This window comes from Narcine bancroftii, chromosome 5 (assembly GCF_036971445.1).
Source record: "Narcine bancroftii isolate sNarBan1 chromosome 5, sNarBan1.hap1, whole genome shotgun sequence".
In the NCBI taxonomy this organism is placed as follows: Eukaryota; Metazoa; Chordata; class Chondrichthyes; order Torpediniformes; family Narcinidae; genus Narcine; species Narcine bancroftii.
The window spans coordinates 2,829,166-2,852,254 of NC_091473.1; the positions used below are offsets into that span (position 1 = coordinate 2,829,166).

Genomic DNA, 23,089 nt, shown 5'->3' on the forward strand with positions numbered 1-23,089 from the left:
CATTCACATTCAATACTGGAACTCCCACCAGAAAATAATTTCAACAGAATTTTAGTTTCACAGAAGTGCCATAAAAACAAAGCATCTATTAAAAAACAAGGTTGCATTAAAACCTGGGTCATGTTGCCATCAATAAAACAGTGATTTTGTCAGATTTCTAAAATTACATGCTTAGAAATAAATGCATATGAAATGAACAAGTCAGTTTGGTATGTTCAGTAATAAATTATCCTCTTTTGCACATTTTATCCCCCCCCCCCCCCCCACCACCCCCCTTCAGTATCGCAGGGCCAGAAATTATCCAGAATTTACAAGCAGTTCCCCAAACTACCAGAGGTTCTCAACTTTTTTTTATTTTCACTCACATACCACTTTAAATAATCCCTATGCCATAAGTGCTCTGTGATTAGTAAGGGATTGCTTAAGGTGGGATGTGAGTGGGAAGGTTGAGAATCACTGCTCTAGACCCAATTGTTACGGAAATATTTTGCTTGAGAATAATTGTCATTGGCCCATTACCTTTGGAGTTATGAAACCATGCACATAACGAGTCAAAGAGGTACAATGAAAACAGTGATTTTCAAACTTTTTCTTTCCACCCACATCCCACCTTAAGCAACCTCTTACTAATCACAGAGCACCTATGGCATAGGAAATGCTTAAAGTGGAATGTGAGTGGAAAGAAAAAGGTTGAGAACCACTGGTTTAGATCATTTTACTTGATGCCATGGGTTACTATTGGATTTTTCTCTCCCCCATTTATTGGCATATAGTTAATTTCTTCAAAAAGGTCTCTAAATACAACCTTTTCAATGTGCAATATTTTCTTTTATTGCCACGTGAGGATGCAAGAGAAAGCAGTGAGCAATTGTTAAACCAAATCAAAATGAAACTGTAGCTAGAATTATATTAATGGAGTAAATTGAATGTTCTTAAAGATAGCAATTTAATATAGTACTTGAATGCCAAATTCATAAAACAATTTTAGATTTCTTTAACTTCTTCCCTCATTCTTACAATTAATAATCGACTGGCAACAGGTAACAGGAGGGGACAGGTTAAATGATAGCTATTCTCGTCAGAATACTTAAGACTATGGTAAATGGAGTACTGTACAAGCAAAAGGAGGAAGCCTGAATCTGTCTCCTGTAATTGCAGAACAGCCAAAATGAAAGCTTGCCTAAGATTAACAGAAGCAATATTTAACCAGGGATTATCCCAGAAAATTAAAGTAGTATATCCATTCTCTAAAGATACTAATATTTTATTGACATCAAGTTATTAACTTGCAAATCAAATGATCCCTTGAATTAAATGAGAATTGCATCAAGACAATTAGTAAAACATTAAACACTTTACCTGTATAGGTGCTGTAATGCCTTGCCGATTTCTACCCAACCCTGATCCTTCTTTCCAGCCCATAGCCTGCAACATGCGACTCCCAATATTGTCACTGTTAATGCCGTTCTTTGTTGGTTGCTCAAAATCACTATTATAAGGAAAATAACGATTTATTCTCTAATCACAATAGGCATTCTTAACACATTTCTGCCAAGACAGAGCCATAAATTAATTGACTCTTTGCACCAAATATCCCATTGTTAATTTTCTCCAGACCTAATTAGTCCAGTTACCTATCAATCTGATCAAACAGACAATTTGACCTGTTGAGATTGACTTTTAGAAAAAGCTGCTGCACTTCTTCTTCCTTTACAATTCATAGATTAGAAATAAAACAGAGTTGACCACTTAGCCCAAGTGAGTGTGAATAGATTGTGACTACCTCACCATAATTGTCCAGGACACATTCATATTTCTTAGTATCCAATAATCTATTGATTTTAACAATGAAGCATCCAAGTCTTTCTAGATTTTCAAATATTCAGTGAATTAATTAGTCTTTTCCAAATGTCCAACCACTTGATCTGGAAATCTTCCCCCAAGTTCAACAATGAAGGTGATTTCAATATCTATTTTTGCCAATCTACAAAGAACATTGGTATGATTCAATGATCACATCATTCCAGGAATATAAATGAATTACTGTCCATGGACTTAAAAGCCTCAACTAAATCTGGGTCACTTGTTCACTTTCATGGAAAAAGACAACGGTAGATCACTGAAATTATAAAATAGTCTGAGGGGAGTAACAGAGCTCATTTGCTTTATGAATGTACTTACATTACAGCAGCATTATTAAATCTCTTTCTCTTGGGTTCTGGAGGCTCTGGGATTCCATATTTTTCCCTTCTTTCTGCTGCTCTATCTCTGTACTTCATCTGTGAGGTGGAATTATAATTAAAGTACAAAACCATGCAAAACCTTAAACATCAATAATTTATTCTAAAACTACATATTACAATTTCTTATCCATTAGCGTGCAGTCTTATCATAAGACAGATTCAACCATTTTCAAATGGTTTTTCAACAAGCCACAAAGGCAAATAAAAGTTTGATCCAAGTGGTAGGCAAAAATGAACTTTTTAAAGGGGGAGCAAAAATGTGGAGAGATTATAAATGAGGGAGTTCCACAACAGGTGAATACAAGGGCACCAAGTGATGGATTACGAAAAGCAGACTAAGGCCTGCTTTCAATGAGCAGTTGAAACGCAATTTTGTGGAGGGTGAAAATTTAGACAACAGAACTTTGAAATCAAACCATCAATATAGCTGTAATAGTGGTCATACTGCAGTTACTTTAACAAGGGTTTGGGAGTTCAGGTTTGTTATATTGGATATCCAAACAAGATGCAATGCATTAGCCCCTTACACTGACTAGATTGTAGGGAATGGATGTATAACTACAACTTAACTGGGCAAAGTTTCTGTGCACTCAGAAACAATGTCACAGTTTGACAGTCATACACAGTGAAGGGCTTGGGAATACATTAGATCTCTAAAATGTGCTTTGGATGTCATAATGGACCAAAAGATTAGAGAGAAAAGAGCTCAACCATGTTTATATTTGTACCTCAAATTAGCTTACCTCTATTTCTGTTTTTTCTAATGCTTCAAGTTCACGGTCAGACATTCTTGATCTTCTACGGATTTCTAAATTTTGCTGCAATTGTAAACAAATACAATTATTATCCCTTGTCCAAAGCCCCAACATTGCATCCTCAACAAGAAACAGAAGGCATGTTTCCAACTATTTCAACTGGGATTTATTATGACTTGTAGTAAATTGTGTCACAGAATTTACTAGATTTGAACTGAAAGCTTAGTATAGTACATACAAATGATCAATTTGATGATCACAATGTAATGCACTAAACCAAGAAATTTAGTCATTGGTTAAAGTTGTACACCGACTTTGTCAATTACTAATAAACTTTAAAAATTCAACCTGCAGTCAATATTTTACTGACAGCCCCATAAAAACTCACCATCAGCACTCCCACTCCAAAAAAATATAGAAAACAAATGAAGAACACAAATTTTATTTTCATTCTATGACTTCAGTTTCATTTCATTGCATCTTTTCATTCATGTTGCAATGGTGAATATTTTCTTCTCATGAGGCAAAGGGATCCAGTTGCAGCAAATCAAGCAATAAGAGTGGCATTTTGTCAGTCCCTGAGGGACAACAAAGACCCATTGAGAAATGAAAAGATGGGAACAACTAAAAGCGCATCTTCAGATTTTCTAGTATATAAGCATACTTATCCTAAATTTTAATTTTACTGCAGTTACCCTGTGCAGGTCAGACAGTTGCTGATGGCGAGTAAGTGCTTCTTTATTAGGAAATTGCCTTCTGCACAACAGACAGGCCATTTTGCTCCAATCTGTCATTTTTTCCTCCAAGTCTTGAGTTGTTTCTTGCTCTTCTTCATCACTTTCTCCACTATAGGATGCTACCAGACCCTGAAGTGGACTTGACTTTCTCTGCAATACAGACATCGAGGTTAATTTAAACAACCTATACAGGGGTAAAAAGCTTCACCTTTTCACTTAATCCTCATCATTCACCCAGATGTAAAAACGGTCAAAAAAAAAATCAAGCATCTACAGATTCTCAATTCCACAAAGAGAGCTATTTAATTTCTAGTCATATAAACAAAACAAAAATGGCACAAAAGTAATAAATTATTTAATAAAAATATCTGCAATGTCTGGCGCTTAACAATTCTGATACTAAACTCACAAGTGAATTAGCTACCGTGTTAGTTTTTTAGTCAAATGCACATAATTTAAAAATACTATTTCCTAAAGTTTGGACTATCACCCCCCAGCCCAACAGATGAAAGATGAGAAAGCAGACTCAGGTTTAATAGCTCATGGAAGCTATTGTTCAAAATTGTCTCTGCATTCATCAAAATGAAATTTAATGGCAGTATGAGAAGAAATTGAAATAAAATCAAGACTTTAAAGCCGTGGACACTAGATATCAGTGGAGATTTAATTCTTTATTATTAAAAAATGTAAATGATCATAAAATTACAAAACTCAACAGTTTTTGAAAATAAATACAAATTCTGTCAAAAGTAAGTTTATATTATGGGATGCTTTGTAAGCATATTTAAGAAGACAAATTATTAATTCTACCTCTAAAATTAAGAAATATTTAGCTGAAGTAAATAAATTATAAAGGGAAAAAGAATTCTTAGAAAAAGATTTACAACAGAATTCAGAGGTTAAGAAGATACAACTGATTAATAGAAAATTACAGAATAATTAATTACACATAAATTTGAAAAATTACTGCAAAGAACTGAACAGAGTATTACGAATTAGGGGAAAGTGTTCATAAACTTTTAGCTTGGCAATTAAAATCAGGACAAGTCTCAAGAACGAAAAGACCACTGTGTAAATTTAATGAGAAACATTTGTACATATTTTAGTTGATATGGTTCATAGTGTGAAAAATAAAAAAATTATAAAAAGAACGATAAATGCTATCAAAAAAGACTGATATTACATATAAACTTCGAGATAAATTATATATTTAAGGAATTTTATTAAAAAATTATATACTTCTGAGGCTATGAAAGATCAAGTTAAGATGGATACCTTTTTTAAAATCTGATCATCCATTGCCTTCTTTAACTAATAAGTAAAGAATTGGGAGATCCCTTTTACTCATAAGGATATTATAGAAGCACTTAAATCATTGCCCAATGGGAAATCTCCAGGTGAAGATGGGGTTATGGCTGAATTTTATAAGAAATTTCAAGATTTAATCATTGACGTTCTTAAACAAGCTACGGAAATTCATTCTTTACTGGATTCTTTTTCTCAAGCTATTATTAGTTATTCTTAAAAAAGATAGAGACCCCTTTAAAGCAAGTTCTTATAGACTCACATCTTTGTTAAATGTTAATTATAAAATTGTAACGAAGGCTTTAGCTAATACATTGGCAAGGTATTTAACTTCTTTGATTTATATGGATCAAGCTGGATTTATTCTGCTGATAATATTACAATCCAACTTACCAAAGGTCTTGTAAAAGTATTGAAAAAAATTTAATTTGGACCAATATTTGTTAGATTATGGCAATATATAAAAATCCAATGGCTAGTGATGAATGGGCAGATATCATCACTGTTTATATTGGAAGAGATCTACTAGACGTGGTTGTCCTTTGTCACCGGCATTGTTTGCATTGGCTATATTGAACCCTTGGTTCAATTAATAAGACAAGATAGTAATATTAAAGTGAAATTTGATGAATTCAAAATTAATCTATTTGCGGATGATGGTTTGATTTATTTAACAGAACCAAAAGTATCCTTGAGATTTTTTATTACAGATTGGAACAATATGGAGAATATCTAGTTATAAAATTAATTGGGAAAAAAGTGAAATTATGCCATTGATTGAGGATGATAATACTTCTTGTAAGAATATTGTTAAATTTAAATGGTCAGATCAAATTAAATATTTAGGTATTAAAGTTGAAAAAAATTATAATCATTTATATCAATTAAATTATGTACCTTTTTTAAAAAAAATAAAAGTAGGAAAGATTTAAATCAATGGAAATATTTACAGATAACATTAATGGAGTTAATTGTATTAAAATGAATATTTTCCCTAGATTACAATATATTTTTCTGTCTATTCCCTGTAAAGTTCCTCAGAAATTTTTAAAAGATATGAATTTTATAGTTTGGAAGTTTTTTTGGAAAGACAAAATAACAAGAGTGTCTTCACAAAAATTAACATGGAAATAAGAATTAAGAGGGTTACAACTTCCGAATTTTCTAAATTATTATAATGCGGCACAAGTTAATAGAATGTTTGATTTGAAAAGTTGATTGGCATGGGCAGATAATGAATTAAATAGAATTAATGAGAATAAGAGGGATCAATTTATATAAAAATGGAATTTGAAGTTGTTACGCAAGTATAATTTACAAATCTTGTTACATTTGATGGAAATACGGAATAGTATAAATGAAGAAATAGGTACATATGGTAAAGTTTCTATGAAGACACCTTTGTATCAGAACAAACTTCTTCCCTTTATGGTTAATAATCAACTTTTGAAAATATGGTATCAAAAAGGAATTAAACTTGTACAAAATTGCTATGAAACAGGTTATTTTATTTCTTTTCAAAGAATTAAGGAAAAATATGAAATACTATTAAATACTATTTTTGTTATTATTAAGTTACAGCTTTGTTATTGGATCAATTTGGGAATACTACAAGGTTGCCCAGACTAATTTTGGAATTTTAATTATGGAGGGTAGGAAAAAAAGTTTTACATCTGAAATGTATGCATAATTGCAGAATAAAATGTTTTAATCAGATTTACAAAAATCTAGGTTAAAATGGGAAAAAGATTTAGGAACGGAAATTAATCAGGAGGATTAGAGAAATTTGAGTAAAGGTAGTATGACAAAAATTGTGAATGCAAGATATAGATTAGTTCATTATAATTGTATACATCAATTATATTCCACTCCTGAAAAATTAAAGAGATATAATTTACTTTCCATAGATTTATGTTTTTGATGTCAAAAAGAAACAAGAAAGTTTTACATTCTACCTGGCTTTGTGTAAAGGTCAAACCTTTTTGGATGGGGTTTAAGGAACTTTAAAAAAAAATATTCTTAATGTTAAACTTCCAATGGATCCATCAATATTTTTGCTAAGTAATATTAAAAATATTTGTTTGGAATTAAATATTAAATAAATTTCAAATAGCATTTTTGAGATTAGCATTAGCGAGAAAATGTATTGCGATTACTTGGAAAAATGATATCGAGTTGAATTTACATAGATGGCATACAGAATTGAGATCTTATATACCATTGGAAAAAATAACAATTTATGAGCTAATTATCTTTTTTTAGAATCAGAAAGTTTGGAGCTCTTATTTGGATTATATGGGTTTAAAATTTTGAACACTTTTGCCTCGGTGTGGTGCAAGAACCTCAGTCCAGAAATATCTTCCTTTTTTTGAGGGGGGTAGATTGATGGTAATTTAGGGGTGGTTTAAGGTAATGGGTAAGAAAAGGAGAAGGGCTAATTTATTAAGGTGTGGTAAAGAGGGCTTTTTGTTATACACCATGTATACTTACTAATATTATATATTGTATGTATCATGGTTTTAAAATTTTTAATAAAGTATTCAATAAAGACTTTAAAGCTGCTGCTCAATACCATTTCCTTTCTTTCTCTACATTTCAGTTGGTGTTTATTGCATCAGATCAGTCAAAAGTATACTAACTGGTTGCATCACTGCCTAATTCGAGTTCCCAGTATCCAGATGGTTGCAGAAGGCAGAAAATGTAGCCAGGTCCATCAAAGGCTCTGATCTTCCAATTGAAAATTTCTGAGGCACTGCCTCAAGAAGGCAGCAAAAAAATCATAGAAGACCCCTATCAACTTGGTCACAACCGCTAATCAATGCTGCCAAAGGAGGTCTCAGGCCCGAAACAGAAAATTACTTTTAATTTTTCGATGGATGCTGCATGACCCACAGAGTTTCTCTACCACTTGCGTATACTGCTCTTGTCCCAATGCAATATTCGGGTAGAAGGTACAAAAACCCAGACAACTTTTGGATCAAGAACAATTTCATTCCAATGGCTACCAGGCTCTTGAACCTCCCCTTGTTACACAAATCGTGTCTTCAGAGTCACAAAAAGACTTCTGCCTGCACTATAGTAATGACTTTTTTTTCTTGCCCTATGGTAACTATTTTTATCTTTTGTTTTAATTATCTCTTTTCAATTTGAAGTTTATTATTGGAGGGGTTTTTTTTAAATAAATGAAGTACCTGTCCGCTGCAAGAATTTTGGTACATATGTACAATGTGAATGACAAACTCATTTTTATTGAGCAGTGGCACAGTTAGTGCCATGCTATTACAGCACCAGTGATCAAGACCGGTACTTGAAACCAGCACTGTCTGTAAAGAGTTTATACATTCTCCCCAGGGTCTGCGTGGTTTTTCTCTCGGGGCTCCGGTTTCCTCCCACCTTTTGAAACAATACTGGGGTTTGTAGGTGAATTGGGTGTAATCGGGCTGCACAGTCTCATGGGCCGAAATGGCCTGATAGCATACTGTATGTCTAAATTTCTCTGCATCAGAGTACAGAGTTTAATGAAAACCTAAATAACAGATTAATTTGCATCGTCAACAATGAACACTAGAAAAAGGGATGGGGAACAATCAGCAGCAAATGTTGGGGAAAAATCTAACAAGTTGAAAACTTATCCATAGAAGTCATTTCCAAAGCTAGGTGTACAATGAGCTCACATTTATGAAGGAACCGCTCTAACCAAGGGTTCACATTCCATTGTTGAATTCAAGACCAGTGGAAATTCCTCTGATCTAAATTTGACACCCAAATTCCTCAACTCATGGGGTAAATGAAAAAAAATTACAAAATTACAGTTTGAAAAACATGCAAACCTTCAGTGGACTTTCTTCATCATCTCGAAGGTGTTCTGATAAACCGCTGAAAGGTTCCAGTACCATTGGCTGGCGCTCCATCATCCCCTGTAACAGATGTATTGAATGTCCATTTACATACATTTTAACAACCTAAACTATTTGAGAGATGACAGATGCTGAGCACTGGAAAAATTCAAGAGGAATATGCAAAATTTGGACACTTAGCTATTCTGCCAGTTAGGTAACGCTCAAAAAAAAACCCAGAAACTTTTGACATTATTTATTTTATAGTTTTAACTACTACATCTCTAGGTTATGAATTATGAAGTACCTGCCAAGGACCAACCAGGCTGTGGGCTGCTGAAGGCTGCTTGTGGGAACCAGATATCAGGGTTTGGATTCAAGAGGGTGTTGAGGAAAAGAAGGGCTCCATAACTGTATCCGAGATTCCGATCTGGGAGCTCCAGTCTGCCAATTAAACAGGAGACTTTGTGCGAAGACTGGAGGTGAATCTACAGACATTTGAGGTCTCTGAAGGAACTCTTACATTTATTTCCACAGTTGGATGGATGGGAGAGATCTGGAATGGGTGCAGGTCAGTGGGACGAGAGGAATGATGTTTTGGCAAAGATTAGAAGGGCTGAATGGACTGTTTATTGTGCTGTAGTTTTCTATGGTCCTTATTGTTTTGGATGCTGGGTAATGCTATTGGTGACTCTGTGTGTGACTATATGGAGGCAAAAGTTGATATTTTAGGTACTACAATAAAAGAATCTTCCCTAAATGCTCACACTTAAATCTTTGAGATTCTGTTTGCAATCTTTAATCAATATGGAATTTTATCAGGTGGTCTGTGTGTAATTCAGGTCCCTTCTATACTTACTGCACCAAATACCACTAGCATCAACATACCCTTTTCTCAAATAAAGCAAATCCTGCATCAGCAGCAGCGGACTCCCTTCTCTCCTCTTCCTTAGCTGCAATCATCTGCAAAGTACTTTTGACATTATCTTTCTGCTTATTTAGACTTTTAGCCCATCGCTCCATGTCCTTGGCAATCTACAGTAAAAACAAAACATTCATTTCTCATGTACCAATATAGAGCAAGATCACTGATCATCAATTCATTTTTTAGAAAAATGCTGGACGTGCAAGGAATTGGCAAGTACGAAATGGACAGAAAATATCAAAAGAAATACAAGCAAAGGAGAAGGACATTCTTATGCATCTTGCAGTAGGTCCATAATATTTATATGCCCAAAAGCAATCAACCTGGAGGTCTCAACGGGAAGGGTTTATTATTGAGACAACAGAGGCCAAAACCATGCTAAAAATTCTCACTTGTTGTGCAGTCCTGCTCTTTGGTTTCTCCTTCTTCTCCTTCCCTTCTTTACTTTTTGATCCTGTAGTTGACTTAATATTTGGCTGCGCAGTTTGCTCTGGAGCAGGCAAATAAGTTTGTTTCTCTCCATCCCAATACATATACTGCTGAGTCTGAGCATTGTAATAGTACTGAAACAAAATTTGGGAAATATAAAATGGTTTTAATACACAATAAACCAAGAATTAAGATTCACCATGAAACCTCTTCATTTGTTCACTGACCTACAAGAACAAGGAATACCTAAATCTTTCATTGAAGCATGAATCAAGAGTGAAGCATCCTTTAAAAAGGCGTAGCACAATGTCATTCACTGATTTGCCTTAATTTTCCACATACCCAACTTGACATGCATCTTGTCCAAGTCTTATCAGTTGATTTTTTTTTATAGCTTGTTTAGCATGTCTTAACCTTCAGCTTCAGATTTCATCCATTGTATCCATCAATGTACAAAGTGGTGCATGGTAATTTTCATCAAGGTTCTGATCATTTGTTTTAAATCCAAGGCAACCCAACTTCTTAAAAGACCTCAAAATAGTTCTGCTCAATATAGTGATAAAATGAGCTAGCCCAGAGTACAGCAACAATCCAGAATTCTCTTTTTGCTGGAAAATATGGAAGTCCCTTCTAGACACTATCAGTTGAAGTAGGCATACTATTTACACCTGCTACATATTTTTTTAATCCATCCAACACACTGCAGATGAAGCTTGTGTAGCTTCATCAATTTTAAATGCCCATACAAGTGGTGGGGGGGGGGGGGGGGCGGTTGTGTTATTAACCAGAGTAATTTCCAGTAGTCCAGAAAAGCTGCCAGTTCACCTTCTAGACCCAAGGTGGCCGTATTATCAGAGTTTTGCTGCACATGGATTTAACGTTCCAGTTTCAACTGAAAACAGGCCACTTTGCTGAAATTTGTAGGAGTGCTAGTAGGCCAGTTTAACTGCATCTTAATGGAACATTCAAGCACAAACGCAACATATTTAATGTATTTCTGGATTCAGAAGCCCATCATCTGAAATTTCATTCGATTTCTGCTGCACTCAAGTGTTTGCACTCAAGTTACCCAAATACCCATTTGGAGCAAATCAGTACACACACTTTCAAAATGTACACAGCTTTGATAAGTATGTACCTGCGAATTTGGGTCATAGTAGAATCCAGTCTGTGCATCATAGTAATATCCTGATGACTCATCGTATTGGTAAGTGGACACATCTGGTACAGCTGAAACAGCAAAACAGTGCTTTCTCAGTAACATGTAAATAAACTATACTTAAACACAAAGCAGAGTTAAATCTGGGTAAAGCACTCACGATAACTTGAATCCTTCGAGTCGGAAGAACAATTAGGTGGGGAGTTGTCGGTGTGCTGGGACTGGCCTGTTTGCAGAGCCTGGAAAAAAGGTTATCTTGTTTTAATAATCTACGATCATCACCATTAGCTATTCGTCATGTTAATATGCAAGTCATCTCAAAGCTCATTCTTCCCACATATCATCAAGTAATAACTGGACAACACAGATGAGAAAAAATTCTTTCTGCACTTCACTTTATGGCACAAGTCATTTGAGATCTTTGCCTTTTTTTATATAAAATGTTATGTGGAAAAAGAACAAAAAAGAAGCTGGTGTTTGGATGAGATATGGATCACAAGCAGGCAGAAGAGATTTTGTTTAATTTGATATTATGCTTGGTACAGATAGTGTGGACCAAAAGACCTGTTCCATATTGTTCTATGTCCTGTAAACACATTGAAAATATTTTAAAGCAGATTCACCAAATTAGTTCCCATCTCCTGAATAGTTAGAAAAACTGCAAGATCTTGTTTCAAAGTTGTGATAAGTACAAAGATTTGGCATCTTGACCTTCCAAAATTTAGAAATATTACAGTAGACCATGAAAAAGGAAACATTTTTTTAAAAATCAAGAATGTTCATTGCAACTAGTTTCATGTCAAATGTTATAAATCTCCATAGATTAGCGTACAAGAGGGAGATTGATCAGGTCGTTGAATGGTTTAACAACAAAAGAAAAACCAAGGAGATGATTGTGGACTTCAGGAGGAAGTCAGGGGAGCACGACCCAGTTCTCATCAAGGGCTCAGTAGTGGAGAGGGTCAAGATCTTCAAATTACTGGGTGCCAACATCTCCGAGGATCTGTCATGGATACTTTGTGAAGTGTCTGAGGAGATTCGGAATGTCATCAAAGACTCTTGAAAATGTCTACTGATGTATCGTGGAGAGCATTCTGGCTGGCTGTATCAAAGCCTGGTACAGAGGCACCAATAAACTCGAGAGGATTGTTAACTCGGCCTGCGACCTCACAGGCACCAGACTTCACTCCATCGAGAAGATCTACATGAGGTGCTGTCTTAAAAAAGATCTATCCTCAAAGACCCTAATCATCCAGGCCACGCCCTCTTCAATCTACTATCAAGTAAAAGGTACAGGCGCCTAAAGCACTCAACAGCACAAGGACAGCTTCTTCCCCACTGCCATCAGATTCCTGAATAATCAACGAACCACAGACACGGCCTTACTTTTCGTGCACTATTCTTTTTACATTTTTTTTTTTAAATAGTAATGTTGCAAGATAGTTATAATATGAATGTTTGCACTGTGATGCTACTGCAAAACACTGAATTTCATGAATTGTTCAAAACAATAAATCTTGATTCTGAGGTTTAGTTTCCCTGAATGTAGGTAAACAAGCAACTCTAAAAGGTCCTTGACCTCCATCTAGCATCAAAAACACAATCCACTTATTCCAGAGGGGGGTCCCAATAATTAGATTTAGAATATGATCCCCTCAGATATTTACCAACAAGCTCTCCAATTTCCTGATGAAAATAGTCCCACTTTTTCCCTTAACAACCTACATTCACACATTTCTCCATCTTCTACCACAGATGGACCAAACATACAAATGGAGACTCTTAAAAATGTTGATCCCATTGTTTTAGAGTATGCACATAGTAGTTCAAGCTACAAGTCAAGCTAATCTTCAAATTTTGGGGGTTTTTTTGTTCTTGCATTTTACTGGCAGTTTCAATTTGGACAATTGGGTGAAAGGATGCTTTCACATCAAGCTTGCTTTACGAATTTGGAATTGACTTGGAAGATGCACAAAAAAGATTTGTCAAGATAGCCCTAGCCGTAGCAAAAAAATGTATTATGTCAACCTGGAAATTGGAAGATAATTTGAAAATACAACAATGGTATATAGAAATGAATAAATGTATTCCATTAGAAAAAATAACATATAGTTTAAGAAATAATATTGAAATATTCGAACAAGTATGGGAGCCTTACATTAAATACAATAGCGAAAACCTACCGGGAACAAACATTACCTAAGTTGATGGAAGGAGAAGAAAAGAAAAGAATGGACTCAGTAGAATTTCTGGTGTATTTCTGTTGAATGACAACATTGTCTAACTGAATTAATGCAACCTAGATTGTATACCTAAAATGGATGAGAGGGGGGGGGTGGGGGGGGTGGCTTGGGAGGAGGGAGGGGGGAGGGAGAAAAAGTCACTGTAAATGTGTGGAAAAGAAAAAGTGTATATCATGGCTATTGTGATTTATGGTGTGAAAAATAAAAAATTTTAAAAAAAAAAAAAAAAAGCTTGCTTTACACAAGATGTGTTTAATCATACATCAAATAATTCAAAGTATTAACAGAAAACAATTCTGGATTCCCAGAATGATCTTGAGTACATTTCTGTAACTCAAGTTCAAGAGGTGAAAAATTCAGTAATTTCAAAGCTCTTAAACACAAACAAGAGCAGTGAAAGGTCCCCACATACCTCGGATTGATTCTGTATCTGGTAGCTCTGTCCATCTTGAGAAGTTGTTGCAGGTTTAGCAACAGTTGGAGGGGCTAACAAGGAGAAAATATAAACACAAGAAAATGAGAATCAACATTTACATCGATCAGTGGTTCTCCACATACCATCTTCATTAATCCCTTACTAACCACAGAGCATCTCTGGAATCGCACACCATAGGTGTTCTGTAGTTAATAAGAGATGACTTGAGATGGTAGGGGAGTGGAAAAAAGTTGAGAACCACGGACATAGATCAATACAAAATTAAAGTATTAAACCAGAATCGATAGAACCAACATCACAAATTATAATTTTTGTAAGTACTCTACCAAAATCTTCACCCTTAACCATTTCAGGATAAGGAGAGCTTTATTCTAATATTCTTACTGACTGACAAGCTACTATGCAATCAATTTATTATGAGTAATCTGTCCATGCGCAAGTCTACATCAATTGGAAATCAGTCTACTATACTGGAATATGGAAAAAAAGAGAACCAAAATACAGTTTAGAAATAATTAAAACCCAAACACAAGTACTGCATTGATATCGAAGATAACTATTCTACATGGCGAAAAAACTGATGCATCAGAATTGTTCTCTTTTTAGACAGCCCCATAGAATCTTGGATGACTTGTACTGACTGGTTTCAAGGGTTTGGAGGTGGGTAATATGCCCAAAATAACTGCTGCAGATGGGGAAGGCAGTGGCAGCTGATTGGCAAGTTTCTGATATAGTCTCCTGCTTCCATAACGTCACTATGTGTTCCCAATTTGGAGGTTACTACATAAAAGGTGGCTATGAAGTTATCCACAATATCAGAAAATGTAGGGAGGTGCATTACCAATTGAAGCAGCAAACATTCAGTATTGATTGAGCACGGAATTATGAACCAGGATGTTTTGAAAAGTTCTCCATGAAAAAAATTTAAACCATGAAATAAACAAATTCAGACAAAAATTAGATCAGAATGATTAAAGGAGTAATACTGAAATGTTTGCATTCGAATCAAATAGATGATAAATTGGGTCTGCTTTATTGAAACTCAAGGCCACAGGGACCTCGAGTCTTTAAATAAACTAGGTTAGAATCTACAATACTGGCCATGTGAAGTTAAACAGTAAAATATGCAGACACTGAGATTGTAGAATATACAAAAGTACTGGAGAAACTCAGCAAGTCACACAGCACTCCAATCTGACAGCATTAACATTTACCTCTCCAACTTATGTTAAAAAAACTCTACCCAAATTTCTAATTTTCCCTATCCCTGTCTCCTTTCCTCCAGCTCCCTACCCATCCATCTTCATTTAGAGAGCTACCCCCTCCCCCTCATTTTTTTTCCTTCTACCCTCCCATCTATATCCACCTCTTATTTGTTAGCATGTGCTCCTCCCCATGCTCCTTTCACCTTTCTCACCCGTCGACCCCCCCCCCCCACCTTTTTTATTCAGGTGCCTGCCCAAACAAATACCCTTTTCTCCAATAGCTGCTGCAGGACCCGAGTTTCTCCAAAACTTGTGTGTATTCAAATACTGGCTGTGTGGTTGCAGTGAGATGAGAAGCAACAATCCACTTTTAAAACACTTCCAAAGGCAACCAAGGACTCACTGGCAGACAAAAACACTGGGTCTTGAGCCCCCGGTTGACAGAATCTACATGGGATACAATGTTCCAACCACCAAATGGGAAGATTCAGGTTCCCACTTATATTCAATGATGCCTATTTTTTCAGTGAATTGAAAGCCGTAATTTTACTATGAAGGTCGCATGAAAATTGGCAGGATTCCTGTGTTACTCTAGCAAATTCTCAAGCAGAGATAGATCCTTAAATAAACAATTCTCTGTAGTTATAAGAGACCTACAGTTGAGTAGACACAAGTATTAATGAAATATTATCTGAAAAGTAAAACAAGACATCCCACCTGTGATTACAGCAGGTGCCTGGTACGTTGTCACACCCTGTTGCGTGGAATCCAAAGAGCCACTTTGGTGACCATAATCTTGTGAATATGACATCTAAAGCATATACAACAGTACAATCATTGAGATTTTGCTTGACTGGGGGGGGGGGTCATGGTGATCTCCATCATCACAATTCAGCAATAACATGCACCTTAACTTGAAGTAATAAATGTAGGCAGTAGAACAAGTGAGAATCTACTGAAATCTGATGTTGATCCTCAAATTGATTTGATTTTGTTTTACATACAAACTGTTTACAAGACAGATGGAAGGTGGACATTGCTGAGATCATTTATCCTGTTTGTTCCCATTGGTCTTGAAGAATGTAATGGCAAGCTGCCTTCCTGAACTGTTGCAGGCCAAGTATTGAAGGTCGTTTCAAGAGCCTTCAAAACCACTTGTACCTTGTGACAAACACTTAAGATAATGTAGAAAATAGGGAAGTATACTCTTGAAATAAATATATCCAGTCGAGTACCCCTTATCCAAAGTTCCAAAATCAGAAACGTTTTCGAACACCGACATGATGCCACAAGTGGGGGCCAGTTTGTTACCAACCATCATCACGGCCAGACCTTCGTGCATGACTCACTGGGTTTTTTGCCATCCAGCAGAATTTCTAGTATTTAATTGTCTCAAGTAGTTTTACTTATTTTCTATCCACAATTATTTTTAAATATTATTTATGTTTGTAAATATTTGTGATATATATATATGACCTGTTATTTATTTAGAAGTATGTAGGATTTAACTCAATTAAATATTTTAAAAATAAAGAATTTCTTGTATTTGGTCCTGTATTTATCTTCTTTTGTAAGCAGAGATCTAAGCTTATTTTGTTAGGTACAAAACATATTCACATTATTCCAAATTCAAAAAAAAAAATCCAAAATCGGAAACACTTCTGGTCCCATGCATTTCAGATAAGGGGTACTTGACCCGTATTTGCAGAAATCACCCCAATGACTCAAACAACCATCAGCAGTAACAAAGTGAGAGACCAATTCTAAAATTAATGTACTGCTGACCGACAGAAAATAAAGTGATGCCTCTACTTTTGCTTTTTGAAACAAGATATGCAAAATAGTCCAATCACTTGTCATTTGCACACAAAAATTATTAACAGTATTTTTTCACCAAAAGGAGGACTATAGATATGTGCCCCATCATCAATGCCATCAATAAAGCCTATAGTTAGTCACTGCAAGATTTCTTTAAATAACATACTTGCTCATATTGATTATAGGCATCTTGTCCTGGCTGATAGTAGTTATAGTCAAGGTTTCCATCTTCTGATCCTTGCTGCACCTACATCAGGTAAAAGCATAGAGTATTGAACAAAGGTAACACCACTTTCAACCATTAACCATCACTTCAACAGAATGACAGCTGGATCAAGTTCACAAAAATAGTTTGGAGCAGCTGCGTCAACAGGTGGAGAACCAAGATGGCAGAAGAGCCCTGTGCATTTAGAACTGGAACCTTAATTGGTACTCAGGAGAATAGAGAAAACACAAAATGCAGCAAACTTGGCAGCCTAGTTTTTAACTGCTCCACATTTATGATAAACTCAAGTAAATTCCATTTGCATCATGCAGAATATTATCAATTGTGGCAAACCGGTTCACAACAGGCGAACCAGTTCACTGACTGAGAGCTCTAGGTGCAGGGCAAGCCCATAGCCTAATGGCTGACATCATAAAGGTCCTGAGAGTCGTAAGCGTCATCGGGTTCCAAGAAATTTAAGCGCATGCGAAGAGTTCTATTAAGGTCAGATGGTTCAACTCACTTTCAACTCTCCGTAGTTCTTTTGCTCGCTATGTGCCTAGTGCGACTACATTGGTGATCCCAACAGTCCAAATGGCATTTGGACCCAACGATGACTGACCCAAGAACGCAGAATGCAGTTTCACTGAAACCACCGACTTTCTGGACCTCGCAGTCGCAGGTAAGAAAAATCATCTTGGATGCCACAAAGTACACCAGGAAACAGCAGGCCGAATATTCGACTTCCTACCCCAGCCACTGGTTGTGGACAGTTATGGAACAATCAAAATGCTCCAATCCGAACTTTTTGCAGTGCGGTTGCTCCACATGGGCAGCCTAGGCAACCACACGCCATTGGCCTTCATGAACGAGAAGCTGGCACTAGCAGACAGTCATAAGCCACATGTACTGTTCGAACAAGTTTTTCTTGAGCAGATGCAGATATCTGCCGCCACATTTGTTGACGATGATTTCAAGGACCCACACAAAGCAGCCCACGCAGATATCCTGTGGCACACCAAGCAGCATGACAGGGCCTCCATCGTCCAAGTTGTTGTGTACACCCTAAGGCCCAGGCCTTCCCCATGCCACCAACAAAGCCAGAGACACCCACAGCTGGGAGAAATACTAGTTCAGACTTTTGGCGTTCTTACCACCTTGCCAGCAAAGTGGGGTTTGGGAGCCTACCTTTGCCGCCCACCCTGTTCTTTTCCTGGAAGCACCAGGGCTGGCTGTCACTAATGGCTACGGCAGCTGGCCACCAGGATAGCCTCCTTTACTTATGGGACTGACACTCCAGATGAAAATTCCTTGTAGGCACAGGGGTAGAGGTTAGCATTTTGCCCTCTTCAAACTATGACACCCACACCAGGAAGTCAGGACTGGTCTTCACCACTGCCAACAACAGTATTCGCACATACAGCATGTGAACCATCCCACTAGTTTGGTTCCAGCCTTTATTGGGTGCAGATTTCCCCTGGGCACACTGCCTCCTGGTGGACCTCAAGGGACAGCATTGTGAATGTCAAAACCTTTCAGATCTCACTTTGCGAAGTCGTTACCGTCTCCACACCTGGATCCTGTGACATTGTCAGGCAATGAATCTGATAGAGTACGTGTGGAGTTCTTAACCATCATTGTGTCGCAGTTGTACAGACACCCCTTAGCATGGTGTACAGCACCACATTCCCACTCAAAAGTCCACCGCTACACACTCAGGCACACAGGCTCCTGCCTGACAAACTCCACCTGGCAAAAAGTTGTCAGGAAAATGGAGGAGATAGGGATCGTCCGGCACTCAGCCGGCAAGTGGGCCTCTCCGCTGCACACGGTGCCCAAGTTGGCTGGAGAATAGAGGCCATAATGGCAACTACAGAAGGCTCAATTACACTACTGCAGCTGACTGCTATCTAGTGCCCCACATTCAGGACGTTATGGCCAATTTGCACGGGACACGCATCTTCCCCAAGGTCAATCTGGTCCGTGGGTATCACCAGATTCCTGTCCATCCCAGTGAAGTCCCCAAGACAGGGCGCATCACCCTTTTCACCCTATTTGAGTTCAAGAACGCACACAGACATTCCAGTGGCTCATGGACTCAATGGGGCATGGCATGGATTTTGTCTTCATCTACTTAGATGATATCCTGATCGCCAGCCACTCGCAAAAAGCATCAGACACACTTGCACCAACTCTGCCGCCGCCTGAGTGAATACGGCCTGGCCATCAACCTGTCAATGGCCAGTTTGGGCTGTCAGCTATTGATTTCCTTGGGCACCATTTCAACTGGCATATAGCATTCCCTTGTCAGTGAAAGTCAAGGCCATACTCCAGTTTGCCAGACTCAGTAAAGTCAAGGGCCTACAGGAGTTCATGGGGATGATCAACTTTTTCCACCAATTCCTACTGTCAGTGGCCAGAATCAGACAGCCAGTGGGCCTCTCCGCTGCAAATGTTCAGCTCATGGACATCCTTGCAAACGCCATGCTCCTACTACACAAGCAGGTAGATATGCCCATAGTCCTCACGGTTGAAATTTCCAACTCAGCAGTGTGTGAGAACAACTAATTGAGGGTCAGTGGAAACCACTAGTGTTCTTCAGCCAGCACTGGCAACCTCCGGAGCTGAAATACAGCATCTTTGACAGGGAGCTGCTAGTCCTCTACATTCCGGCACTTTTGATATTTCTTGGAGGTGGCCAGAAGCCATATCACTGGTTGACATGGCCATGGAGTCCTTGCCAGAGCCCTCATTGCAATCGGGTCACTTGTTTCGGCCTGACTGCCAACATCACCTCATATTGGGGCAGGTGGGAGGGTGGTTGCAGTTCACATCCCGCCTATGGTCAGCACTAACACAGCTACTTGGGACCCAGCTGCATACACCACAGCCTACCATGCGCAGTCCAACAGCCTGGTAGAGCATTTCCACCAGCACCCAAAGTTGGCCCTGATGGCACTCCTCCACGGCCCGAATTGGGTGGACGAGCTCCCATGGGTGCTTCTTGGCATCTGCACAGCTCCCAAAGACAGCAACGTCCTCATGAAGAGTTGGTCCATGGTGCCTCACTGACTGTTCCACGCAAGTTTGTGCCAGCGGTCCGTGGAACAGAGGAGACAGCAGCAGTTCTCACAAGACTTTGAAAGAAGGTAGGAACACTAGCTTCTGTCCCAAACTCGTGCCACGGCCCAATACCTTCCTTTGTCCCCAAGGACCTCCAGGATTGCAATGTCTTCATCCACAGGGGCCTGCACCAGACTCCACTCCAGTGGCCATACGACAGCCCGCATAAGGTGATGTGTCAGAATGGAACCTCGTCCGTCCTCGACCTTCACCATTGACTGCCTCAAGCCAGCACACCTAGACCTGGAACACCTTGAGACTGTGACACTCCCATACCAATGAGGTTGGCCACCCAAATGGACTACAGGGATATTGACCATGGACTTCACACCTCCTAACACCGATTCTGGGAGGGTGGGGGAAGGAAAGGGGTCATGTGGTGGCTTGCCTACAAAACAGACAAACTGGCACAGAGTTGGCAGATCTGACTATGAAGACCTCCTCCAAGTGCAGGTAAGCCCACAGCCTGGCGGCTGATGTTGTAAAGGTCCCGGGAGTTGCAGGAATCATCGGGTTCTGAGGGATTTAAGCACACTCAAGAGTTCTATTGAAGTCAGTTGGTTCAACTCACTTTCGCTGCGTGCAACTACACAATTATAGACAAAGGGAACATATTAAGTGAAGGTGTTCGTCATTTTAAAAATAAATGAAGCACTGCTGTCATATTAAATTACTAAATAAGCAGTACAAATTTAGCAAAATCACATAAAATGGACCATTACCTGGCTCGACGACCACTGGGCAGCAGCTATAGCTGTAATCGCAACAGTTGATGAACTGATCTTATTACCATCAGAAAGGACATGGTCCCTAGGATAAATAGTTAATTATGGATTGATGAGGACATCAAAAGGAGCAACCAGTTTTGTCAGAGTGTACACCTTATTTTCCAGGCCACATCTGCTGTGCTTGCCCATTTAGCATTCCAAAACACCTGATTACTCTGGACATGTGTCAACCTCAGAACCAAATTATCCATTCAGTGACTTTTACCAAAAACTTGCCACCAATGACAGGAAGTAACTCTACACTGCTGAGTAACTGTTTAATTATAGAAGTATTCTTCAGCTACAGTTAGCTACTTTAGCCACACTGTTCTAGCTGGTGACATCCAGAGCTTTCCATGAACAAAACTTAAATTCTCCGCCCAATGTAGATGAAGAAGATACTCTTCAATCTCAGGATAAAAACAATATGGGAAAGGAAAAATAAAATTAAAAATGTAATTTTAACCCATCTCCCATCAGTTCAAACTGCCAGTGATGGAATGCTGTGGAGTAGTTTATCACAAGCAATTAAGTGTAATTACACATTTTGGAATTGCAAGCTTTAAAAAAAACTTGACAACCTACTTTTTTAAAGATTTGGCAAAATCAACATTAATAGTCCGACCATCAATATTTAATGGAGGTTGCAGTGCAAGCAGTATCTGAATAAGATGAGAAGCTTCCTGTGAAAGGAAAAAAAAAATGACATTTTTTAAGAATGCATTCTATGGTAGTCTTTTTAAAAATATCGCCTGGCTCAGTAGTATGCAGAGTGTACAGCTTCCAAAAAACAACCTAAAAACTTAGTAAGCTGATAAAGCTGTGGAATGTGCCTCATGGCATATCAAACTGGACAGCTACCTCATATTACAATTGTAATTGTAAACTCCATTGTTCGTGCAAAAGGTGAACAATGACATCAATGAATAGGTTTCAATGTACTTGTATTTAGAAAATAGGTCTATTATACAACAAAAATCATCTTTTAATCTAAACAAAAATCACACTTCTATCGAGCATATCTCTCAAGAACCTCATCTTAAACCCTTTAAAGAGGACAAATGCTCTCCATAATTCCTTCACCTCACTAAAAGACAGCCTAACTTCTTAAAGTCACAAATGAATTAGTTCCTTCAGAGAAATGTAATTGAATTTCCAATTTCTTGGTCGCTCTAAATTAAACTTGCATAAAGCAAAGAGTTCGTTCCAATGCTTTCACAGAGCATTAATTGTTGCAGTATCTTAGTCAAAATAATCTGAGGCAACATGATCATTTTATATTAGTCATTATGTAAGAGGGAAAACAAAACTTACAAAAGACGAATCCAGCTGAACAAAGGCGAACCCCCTGTTTAATTGGGTCTGTTTGTCCTTGATCAACCTTACATTTGCAGTGGAAAGCACAGCATATGGAGCCAATGCACTCAGGATAGATTCCATTGGTGTGTGTGGGCCTATGTTTCTTAAAATAATGGCTGTTGACAATTAAAATGACATTAGAATACAATAGCAACTTTTAAATGGAAGGTCAAATGACTAAGATTTCAATTTTGCTCCACACGCAATTTAAGTTGCAAACTGTTCATTGGAATATTGGCAATCAAATTAAACCAGTTTAGGGCCAGAGAGCGAAATTAAAAAAAAATCAGAACTGCAGCCAGGTCACACGAATCAGTCCAAAAGTAACTATTACTGAAATGCAAAAAATGATGACAATGTGAACAACACTATATTCTGTCCTCAACGTATTTCACTACTAGTAAAAAATAAATGTAAACCTTCCATTTAAAATGGAAGATGACCATCACACATTTCTTGGCTTGGCTTCAAACACCCAAATGTGCAAGGTATTTATTTTCCTTCCACTCTGTTATTCCAGGATTGGTCAATGAATCAATTTACA

The 23,089-nt window shown here is 37.7% G+C and overlaps 1 protein-coding gene across 2 annotated transcripts in view; it reads right to left on the reverse strand.

Annotated features, from left to right (window-relative positions):
• LOC138763035 (RNA-binding protein 5-like) overlaps positions 1 to 23,089 on the reverse strand; it is a 46,676-nt gene that overhangs the window by 677 nt on the left and 22,910 nt on the right. For both annotated transcript variants that reach the window (XM_069936564.1, XM_069936563.1), the window contains exons 10-24: positions 22,501 to 22,661; positions 21,772 to 21,869; positions 21,142 to 21,229; positions 17,258 to 17,338; positions 15,991 to 16,084; positions 14,045 to 14,118; positions 11,550 to 11,628; positions 11,369 to 11,460; positions 10,194 to 10,364; positions 9,765 to 9,911; positions 8,871 to 8,957; positions 3,694 to 3,885; positions 2,987 to 3,061; positions 2,182 to 2,279; positions 1,360 to 1,489 (exon numbers count right to left, since the gene is read on the reverse strand). In XM_069936564.1, coding sequence (XP_069792665.1) covers positions 1,360 to 1,489; positions 2,182 to 2,279; positions 2,987 to 3,061; positions 3,694 to 3,885; positions 8,871 to 8,957; positions 9,765 to 9,911; positions 10,194 to 10,364; positions 11,369 to 11,460; positions 11,550 to 11,628; positions 14,045 to 14,118; positions 15,991 to 16,084; positions 17,258 to 17,338; positions 21,142 to 21,229; positions 21,772 to 21,869; positions 22,501 to 22,661 — 1,667 coding nt within the window. The remainder of the gene's footprint in view (positions 1 to 1,359; positions 1,490 to 2,181; positions 2,280 to 2,986; positions 3,062 to 3,693; positions 3,886 to 8,870; positions 8,958 to 9,764; positions 9,912 to 10,193; positions 10,365 to 11,368; positions 11,461 to 11,549; positions 11,629 to 14,044; positions 14,119 to 15,990; positions 16,085 to 17,257; positions 17,339 to 21,141; positions 21,230 to 21,771; positions 21,870 to 22,500; positions 22,662 to 23,089) is intronic.